Source organism: Microtus ochrogaster, chromosome 19 (assembly GCF_000317375.1).
Source record: "Microtus ochrogaster isolate Prairie Vole_2 chromosome 19, MicOch1.0, whole genome shotgun sequence".
NCBI lineage: Eukaryota > Metazoa > Chordata > Mammalia > Rodentia > Cricetidae > Microtus > Microtus ochrogaster.
In genome coordinates this window covers 22,115,329-22,125,522 of record NC_022021.1, presented here as the reverse complement: position 1 = coordinate 22,125,522, position 10,194 = coordinate 22,115,329, and the positions used below count along the sequence as shown (strand labels likewise).

Genomic DNA, 10,194 nt, shown 5'->3' with positions numbered 1-10,194 from the left:
TTGGATGTTCACCTTCCTAGACCTGGATAGAGGGGGGAGGACCTTGGACTTTCCACAGGGCAGGGAACCCTGACTGCTCTTCAGACTGGAGAGGGAGGGGGAGAGGAGTGGGGGGAGAGGGAGAAGAGTGGGAGGAGAGGGAGGGAAATGAGAGGCTGGGAGGAAGCAGAAATTTATTTTTCAATAAAAAATAAAAAAAAGAAATAATTTTAGGTAATTTTGAATGTAAGTCTACTCTTAACTAGATAATATATGCTACTAGTAGAAGAATTATTGTATTAAGAGCAATTTTGTTTGTGCAGTAACAAAGTTATTGGCAAAAATAAAAAAAAAATCATGCCCTAAATTAAAGTATTAAATATATGAAATGAAGGCCAAGTTGTACTCTAAAAGTAATTCCTACTAAATACAAGTATTAGAAACAAAGACAAAAAAGATCCAAATATTAAAGAAGATAAGATGAGACAATAAAAATTTAAAAAGTGTGAAACTAATGATGTAAAAAAAAGAACCAAAGGCAGACTATTCTGAAAGACAAAAGGCATTAACTACAATGCACTCAAAATATTATGTTTTCTTCTTTATACCCTCATACAATTTTACTACACAAAATACTCTGCAATTTCCCTGCTCTACTCACGGTAGATAACAGTACTATAATGATATCACTCTGGTGAGGGAGGTCCTTTTCTCTGGGTTATTTTTATTGGTTAATGAATAAAGAAACTGGTGTGGCCTGATAGGGTAGAACAGAGCTGTGTGGGGAAAACTAAATGGAATGCTGGGAGAAAGGAGGCAGAGTCAGAGAGACTCCATGGAGCTGCCAGTCAGACATGCCAAAACTATGCCGGTAAGCTACTGTCATGTGGTAATACGGAGATTAATAGAAATGGGTTAAATTAATATGTAAGAGATTAGCCAATAAGAAGCTAGAGCTAATGGGCCAAGCAGTGATTTAATCAATACAGTTTCTGTGTGATTATTGTGGGGCTGAGCAGCTGGGAACGAACAAGCACCCTCCCTGCACATCACTCCTCATCAGTTATCTAGCCTGATCCAGCTGATTATACAATTACACAGTGCACTAAAGGAGGGTATCATTTAATTGTTGACTAAGACTTAGAGAAGCATGCTCCTCCTGTCCTCATATATGTATTGTCCAAATGCTAGCTATGACATCATAACTACCAGGTAGAAAGGAATGTCAATATAAAAAATAGATACACTGCTACAACACACTAAAATGCGTTCATCTGACATAGAATATCTAAATACTGTATTTTAAACAACTTTCAAAGTTCCCTTATTATGGACGAGCCTGCGAACCTTTCTCTATACATCCTGGCCAACATGGCACATAAGTGACCTGTAGGATTCAGAAGTAATAGAGAGGGACAACAGTCCAATTTAGTCACGAAAACAGTGTGATAACGACGATCAGTGTCTGAGTTTGAAGATAAAGAAATATAAAGTCTTTGCAAAATTGAAAATTGTGTTTTGTGGCTTAGTATTCGTACTCACAATATCATAAGAAAAATAGCTCTATTGCATAGGATATAGTAGGGAATAAACATGAGAAAAATCTATAATACTCTTTATAAGAGTAGCTACCATAGTCTAAGTGATAAGAATAATGACACTTATTTTTAAAATTTCATAACCTTTAATGAATAGATTCAACATTTAAAGCCCACAGGTTGCCATTTAATAATTGGTTTCCATTTACCACTTGGTTTATAGCTTTATTCATTAAAAGGACATATTTGCAATATGAATATAAACCTTACAGTGTATTTTTTGTTGCCTTTTATTCCAGGTGTATGCCTAAGTTTTATTTTACTTTTTTAAAACTAAAAATGGCTGGACAGTGTATCATTAAATCTCTTTAACAATTTTTAACACATCTTTCAATTATATATTCATTTATATTTATTTTGAGACAAAGATTAATGTTTTATTATACTTAATATTCCAGGACATTCTGAAAACAGATAATATACTCTAATCTATGTGTTATGAATTGCAATGACAGTAAAATCTACTCATGAAGAAATGCTTCAGTAAGTTATGAACATACAGTAAATTTTAAAAACAAGCAAAACTTTTTATTGTGTTACTCTCCAAAATGGCATAGCTTAGTTTTTTAAATCATAGTTTTGTTAAAAATGGAATGTCTAAAATATATATTATATATACATATATACTTTACATATAGATATATATACACACACATATATATACACACATATAAATATATATGAAAGATCTAAAAATAAAACATTTAGAATGATAACTACAGACATTACAATTCTGGACATGTAAATCTTGCAGGATAGTATGTCTCAATGAGAGATGACAAAGAATCTGCCCTGTAAGCATTGCTACCATAGACATAAACAAACTACATAGCAAACGGTAACAAACTTGGGTTCAAATTGTTCAAGGAGTTCAAACTATAAAAGGAAAGGAAAATATAAGCTATTGCAAAGGACAAAATCCCTCAGCATCTATGCCCGGGATTCCTTCTAGGACATACCACAGGTCTCAAATGTACAGATCCCCAATCTGTGAATGCTCAAGATTCTTACACAGTACTCTGATGCCCGCATGTCCATGATCCTCCCATTGTTTCAGATCATGTATAGATCACCTATAACTAATACAGTCTAAATGTAACATGATTGCTATACCAGACTGCTGAAGTAATAATGATAAGACAGTCTGGACATGTTTAGTAGGGAGGACACTTTTTTGAGTATTTCTATATGAACTGGGTGAATCCATATTTGCGAAACCTACAGATAAGGAGGGGAAACTGAATTTTCCATAGATCATATTGTTTTGTAAAGCAATCCAACTTACATCATTAGACTTGTATTTTTCCTTGTGAGAATAGATAGTCCACTCCAAAAGCATATTTACTGGTTTTGACAAAAGTCCTGAAGTTTCACTCCCTGACCAAAAGATTTCAAGAAGAATTCCTTTTTCTGTTTCCTTTAGACTTTGAGAACACAACCTAATAAAAACAAAAACAAAAAGTAAATTATTATATCAATGTAATCACAGCAGTTATTAGACCTATTTTGATAGAATAAGAATGTCACCAGTTTTTGAGAAAGGTGGTAATATATAAAGATTACAACAGAGCTATAATAAAGGACAAAATATTAAAAATAGTCTCATGGGTTGAGTATGTTATAGTCCCAGTGCTGGGAAAGTCGAGTCAAGCAGGTCTTTGGGCTCACTGGTCACTATTCTATGAGCTACAGGGCAATGAAAGACACTGTCTCAAAAAACACTGTGGATGGATATTACTGAGGGCTGCTTCTCAGGTTGAGCCTTTCTTTTTATGTGAGTCTCTCACATAAATACACACATGTGTGAATTGATACATATATATGAATGTGCCTATAACAGAAAAAAAATGGTCTCAGTTCAATAAAAACCAGTGATGTATACAGGGCATTTATGAATATATATCACCTATAACTTACATATATATATATTTTCCTGAAACATATTCTTCTAAATGAAAAGTAAGAAAAACATGAACTGAAGAGAAAGAAAAAAAATGTAAGCAAATTGTCACTGCCACTGGGATGTATTTAAAAACGGAAACAAAACCTATACAGAAACATAAAGTAGGAGACTTCTTAAAGAGAGATACATATATAATTATAAACAACAGAACTATGGCAAAGTATTTCTTGTGATTAGCACTTACTTTTGACTCAAATGCTGTACTTCACTTTCAAGTAAATGAAAGAAAAACTTGAGCAATGTAAGATGGACCACCTTAGAACCAATATTTTCTGATATTTGATGACAGAAACCTTCATTGAAAAGGCAAGACCTGAATAATAAGAACCCAACAATGTATTTCATGAAAAGAAAGTTACTGAATAAGTTGTGGACAAAATATTTATTTTTAAAGACTACAATTTTAAGAAAATCGTTAACAGTTTTAAAGCAAGCTCAATAAAATTTTCTTAATATTTTCTTCCTTTAAATTTCAATCATGTCAAATATAAAAGATTTAGTTCTTTTTTCTTGTTGTTGAGTTGTTTTATTGTCTATTTTTCAAGACAGGATTTCTCTGTTTCACCCTGGCTGTCCTGGAACTCCTTCTGTAGACCAGGTTGGCCTTGAACTCACAGAGATCTACCCACTCTTGAGTGCTGAAAATGAAGATGTATGCCACCACTGCTCGGCTAAGATTTAGTTCTTAACACAAATCTAGTTTCTCTGTTTCAATATAGTATCTAGCAACTGTCAATACTCTGTTTGCTCACTTCATTTCACTGGTTAGAACCAAGACACAGGAATTTCATCAAGTCCTTTTGATCCACTTAATATTATCAGATTATAATACTAAGTATAGTATACTTCTTACCCATGATTATTTTCATTTCCACTACATTAATAAACGAGTAAATAGCTTCATAGTTAAGAGTTTTCAAAATTAAACATTTTATTTTTATCTTGTCATAATCATGGTTAATAGAACTTTAAACGGCACTTGAATTGGCTTGTGCATATGAGGAAAGCGTTTGTTAGCACAGTTCTATAGTGCACAAACACACACATACACATGCACACACATATACACACATACACATGATTGTTAAATCAACAAGTTTGTAAATTTATTTATACGTGGAGGTTTCTCCCTGCATGTATGCCTATGCACTGTGTGTATCTGGTACCAGCAGAGGTCAGAATGTAAGAGTATTGGATCCCCTAAAATTTTAAGTATAGAGGGTTGTGAGCCACCATTTGGGTATTGGGAATAGAACCTGGGTTCTCAGGAAGAGCAAAAAGTGTATAAATCCCTGAGCCATCTCTCCAGCCCTGCAGTGTATTTTTACAGAGAAAGCAAGACTACTAATAAATTTTAAGACTTACAGAGACTGAAGTTAAGCAACGGTATTCATTATTTAACTCCAATTTTTTTATTGATAATATCAACAATGTATCTGTTGCTTTTCATTTCTGTCTCCAGTTTCCTTGTCTTTGTGTGTTTGCTTATATGCATACATGTTTGTGTGCATGTGGAGACCAGAGGTTGATATCAGGTATCTCCCTCAATGACTTGTCACCTTATATTTTAAACAATAGCTCCCCACCAAGACAGAGTTCCTCTATGCAGCCCTGCCTGTCCTGGAACTCTCTTTGTAGGCCAGGCTACAAGACTGCTAAATACTGGGATTAAAGGCGCGAGCCAACACATCCGGCAAAATAGGAGCTATTAATGAACCCAGAACTCACGATGGCAGCACGTCTCAGAAACAGACAGATCTGCCTCTGCCCAATGCTAGGATTACAAGCATACTGTCGCCATACCCGCTTTTTAAAACAAAAGTTCAGGGAACTAAACACAGGTTCTCCATGCTAGTGTGACAAGCACTTTGCTGACTCAAGTGTTTATAACATACTTCATCCCAATTATTCTGCAACAAAGCCTGGTTATGTGTTCAAGAAACTTATAAAGATCTAAACTTTGCCTAGCTACCCAAGTGTCTTTTTGCTCTTATATGAAGGACACTTGTGGACACATAAGTGAAAAAAATCTTTCCAACAAAGGAGGACTACTAAAGTTATAGTAGAAATCATAAAATCATAATTAGTTTAGCTAGTGGAAAGAAAACAGGAAATTTTGGAAACACCCAGAAAACAAAGAAAGGCCTAGGAAGATGACATATGTAATGACGGATCTGGAAAACAATATGTGATGGTAAAAATTCAAATATCTAATTATAATAACATAAACCCATAAACTAGATATTGCATATCATGATTAATATTTCTGCTTTTTATGACTAAAATTTGATGCTTATATTCAATAATTTTTATTTCAAAAAATACAAATTCATTATTTTGGAAAAAAAATTTTAAATGTGGCATTATCCTATTTTGTATACTTAGTATTTTTAAGAAAATGACAAACATAATCAATATAAAGTTTGTCCTTTTTATAAGTTTGGCAACAAAATACAAAACATAAGCATTCATATTTTTTCTAAAAACACAAATATGCTTTATTAAAATCAGTTCCTAAAAAACAAACAACCATTAGACAAATGTATGCATCCTCATATGCAGAATAACTTACCTGATAAGCACTTCTACCAGAGACCAGGCTCCTTTCCTACAGGTTGGACACTGAAATAACTCTAAGTAGTATCTTAACATGGCTGGTGATTTCCAAGGAGGATGCAGATGAAGAAGAGCTGATAATATATGAAAGTATCGACCAGAAAATGTATCTATGTTATCCTATTATTTAAAAATAAACAAAATAAAATACTGTAGCTAAAATAGTTCCGCCAGTTAATTTAGTTTAAATCTAGAATAGTAATTCTAGTCCAATCTTGTGATTAGACTACTACAGCAGTTTTAAATACCAGGGAAGACTGTTGTATACATTCACACATCAGAAACATTAAGTATTAGGGGTAGAAGATATGGGATTTTTATATAGGATGATAGTGAGATTAAGAATCTCAAGGAACATTCTAAAGAATGCCAAGGTGAAAACTCTTCATATACCAGGTTTTTGTTTTTTTTTGAATTTTAGACTTTATTTTATTGAAATGATCAGAAATATTTATTGTTAATATTTTAATAAGAGAATAAGATAATTATATCAATTCTTTAAGTCATAGGTACTAAAAGCCTGATTTCAGACCACAATTTAGCTCAACTGTCTTTTACTAAATCCTCTATTTTTCTTCCTTTTTATTTATATGCATAATCAAAGATTTGCAATGACAACCATTTCATTTTTCAAGAGACAAAAATCAATGATCACATTAGCAATAATAAATATAAAATAGATGTACAACTGATTTTATTTGCATTTTGTGAACAAATAGGAAATCTTAGCACCATTTAACCTTTAAAATCTATTTAATGTGCTTTTTCAAGTCCAAAGAAATGTGAAAATGCACACACTCTGCATATGTGAGTTTGTGTGGATGTATGCTTTATTTCATATACCAGCCTTACACGTATCCACCATTACCACAGCATAGTTTATCCCTGCCATGGCATTAAAATTAGCACCCTGCTGAACATGAAAGAAGACCATTTCTCCAAAGATACAATTAACTGTTTCTACTGATTACATTCACTTAAGCTGTATACCATAAAGAAAATGACTATTAATTACTAAAAGCATTTTAGCAATCTGATACCATAATCTGACATTTCTGTTACTTTACAGTCACAGAAAAAAGGTAACACTTTTTCTTTTTTTATTGAACAATGTTTTTTATACAGTATATTCTGACCATTTTTCAATAGGCTAAGTCATTCATAGTATGTAAATATTGTTAAAAATAGAAAAAGTGGTAACAATGGGTACTGCACTTTCTAGTAAAATGAGATTTAAAGAAAAATTACAATTAATATTCACATTTTAGTATTCTTTAAAAAATGATTCTTAGTGTCCTTACCTGCAGAACATTCTCTAGAAGGGCATGGAGAAGGCACACAGGGGGCACATACTGGGCTTGCAAGGAGGAGAGCTCTTCGATGGCTTCTTTAAAGAACTGTCCCTCTATGAGGCTTTCGATTAAGTTTAATATCCCCCTGGGGAGCTCTGCATTTTTACCCTAAGGAAAAAGAATTTTCTGTCTGAAGGCAGAAAAGTTCACCTCTGAGATCAGCTCTTGAATTAGTAAAGAGCTTCCGTTTCCTCATCTGTAAATAGGTGGTTCCCGTCCTTACTACAACACAGGCTGCACAGCTTTTGAACTCTTTCATAAGTAGAAGGCTCTCAAATAAACCCAAACAACAACAACAAAAACTAGAAGGTTTGCAAAAGTATCACTTGCTGTTTCTTTCTTATTTTTCATTGCCTGAAGTGGTAAACTGTTCCTCTTAAAGAAAGTCTTAGAGAGGAAGTGTTTGCTTTACAAATCTGAAGGTGTCAATTTTTAACTGGACCCTTTTTGAAGAGCACAAGGAAGAAAATAATCCATTTAAAAAAATGAATGGTTGATAAATAACAGAAAATATTTTGGAAGTATTGGATGAAGAATTTAACACCAAGGTAGTAATTATTAAAGTCAAGATATATAAAAAAAGTATATAGTTCACCTACAATGAGCACTAGGTACATTTTTTTCTCAGCACTATTGACAGCTGTGTTGAAAAATTTTCCCAAAAGAATAATCCTTCCCCACCACATTTCTGATTACATTACCTTAAATCAAAATAACTAAAATTTATACTTCTTTTTTTTACTCAAATAACCATCTAACTCCAAGCCCCTTACCTCTACACTGTATACAGGCTGTTTATCGGTTCTAATGCAGTTGTATCGGACAGCCTACAAAATGACAACCATATAATTAGATTTAACAATTTAAATTGAAAAATATGTTTCAATTTACAAAGCACAAAACCTTGGCTAAGCATTGAAAACAGATTCAGGAACACATTAATAGCTATAATTATTCTACTCAATAATACTGTATACTCATTCTGACTCAAATTAGTAACTATCATCATTTTAGGGTCATAGTATTCTCATGAATAGACTAGTTCTATTGTCTTCTCAATTAAAATGACTTCAGGCCATTTTTACTTTAAAGATCTGAAGTTGTCTATTCTTCTTAGTACTTTAATAAAAATGTAAATGCAGAGGACATGTTATATAAAAGTCCAAAGGGGAAAAAAATGAATTTATGTTTTCTAAAAATAACACACAGAAACTTCTTGTATTGTTTTAAACTACCTGTACTTGAAAATTTTTAGAAAAGGTTATAGTATCTGCAACAAATATAAAAGATAACATCCTGATTCAAGAAAGTTCTTCAAAGGTATTCATTAAGCAAGCCAATGGAAAACAATAAAAGATGGCAAAGCAATACACAAACTGTTAGAGAAGCTATAAATACATTGAATTTTGTTACTAAAAAGTTATAAATTCAAATGCTAATTGACTAGAAATGTAAAGGTAGACCAAGAGGGTTTCTGCTTTAACAAGAAAAATGTAAATCACCTGTTCTCAAGCCCCTTTCTTAAGCTCATCAGAGATGCAAAGCTGTAATGCAACCAGCTAGCCTGCAGTGTCAGACTTCAAGGATCTACCAACACAGAGCATTCTCTAAATACTACCAAGTGTCTGGATTAAAACAAGCAGAATTCAAACATACTTCCCAGTCACTTATATCTTACGAAGAAAAGAATTTTAGTGTGAAAAGCATTACCTGAGCTCTATATATGTCTCTGTATATCTGCTTTTTTAAGGCATTTTTTACTTCTGTGAGATCCATATCTGCCTTGACATCCTTGATTTTTGATTCATTGGCATAATCATTATGAAGAGAATTCTTCATTTCTTTCTGCATACAAGTAAAGAACTTTAGATATTGCACTAAAGACAATACTCAACACACACACAAAATACAAGACTATAGAAATCCCACTTACATTTTGTGATTTCGTTATTTGCTTTTAAAGCCCACATGGTGATGTCAGGACACTGAGCTTGGCAGGCAAATGCTGGGCCACTGAGCTAAATCTTTAGTATCTTAGAAATTTTTCATTTGAACTTATCATAAAACCAAAGTCTAAACAAAAAATTAATTGATGTTCTTTATACTTCTTATATACATGCCTGGAGGTAACTTTAATACACAACTTAGGTATACCTAGTCTGTTTTGCTTGGCCCGTAACATAGAGGCATGGATTTTTGACTTTACATCAAAAATTTTCATCATGTGTCATTTAGAAGCACTTGTTCTCAAGTATTTCAGGCTTTTGATTTTTGGATTTAAAATGTTCAATCTATATACACATGCTCTGACTTGGATTATAAAATAAAGTTACATTTTTAGAAAAAGGTTATCTTTTTTATTATAAAAGGTTTGTATTCCACCAGAGAAGAACAAAATTAGAAACAATATTAGTATTTGAAGAGATTATATGAATTACATACAGATGTAGTTTACAGTGGTGTTTTCCACTTTAAAAAGATTCAGCCACAAGGGTGCTCCAATCAAGAGCCAAAGAACACCTAAACAAAAACCCCAATATCAGACATGAGAAGCCTTCTTCTGAGTTGTTGGTCAGGGCTGTGCAGGGGACTCCCAAAACATACAGCCTACTCCTATTGCCCTCCCCAAAACATACAGCCTACTCCAATTGCCCTCCCCAAAACATACAGCCTACTCCTATTGCCC

The 10,194-nt window shown here is 33.1% G+C and overlaps 1 protein-coding gene across 1 annotated transcript in view; it reads right to left on the bottom strand.

Moving 5' to 3' along the window:
* The window catches only part of Slf1 (SMC5-SMC6 complex localization factor 1), an 80,254-nt gene that overhangs the window by 21,740 nt on the left and 48,320 nt on the right, over positions 1–10,194 (bottom strand). Inside the window, exons 9-14 of the mRNA XM_013349653.2 lie at positions 9,219–9,353; positions 8,282–8,335; positions 7,458–7,616; positions 6,113–6,276; positions 3,725–3,853; positions 2,863–3,016 (exon numbers count right to left, since the gene is read on the bottom strand). Of these exons, the coding sequence (XP_013205107.1) occupies positions 2,863–3,016; positions 3,725–3,853; positions 6,113–6,276; positions 7,458–7,616; positions 8,282–8,335; positions 9,219–9,353 (795 nt within the window). The remainder of the gene's footprint in view (positions 1–2,862; positions 3,017–3,724; positions 3,854–6,112; positions 6,277–7,457; positions 7,617–8,281; positions 8,336–9,218; positions 9,354–10,194) is intronic.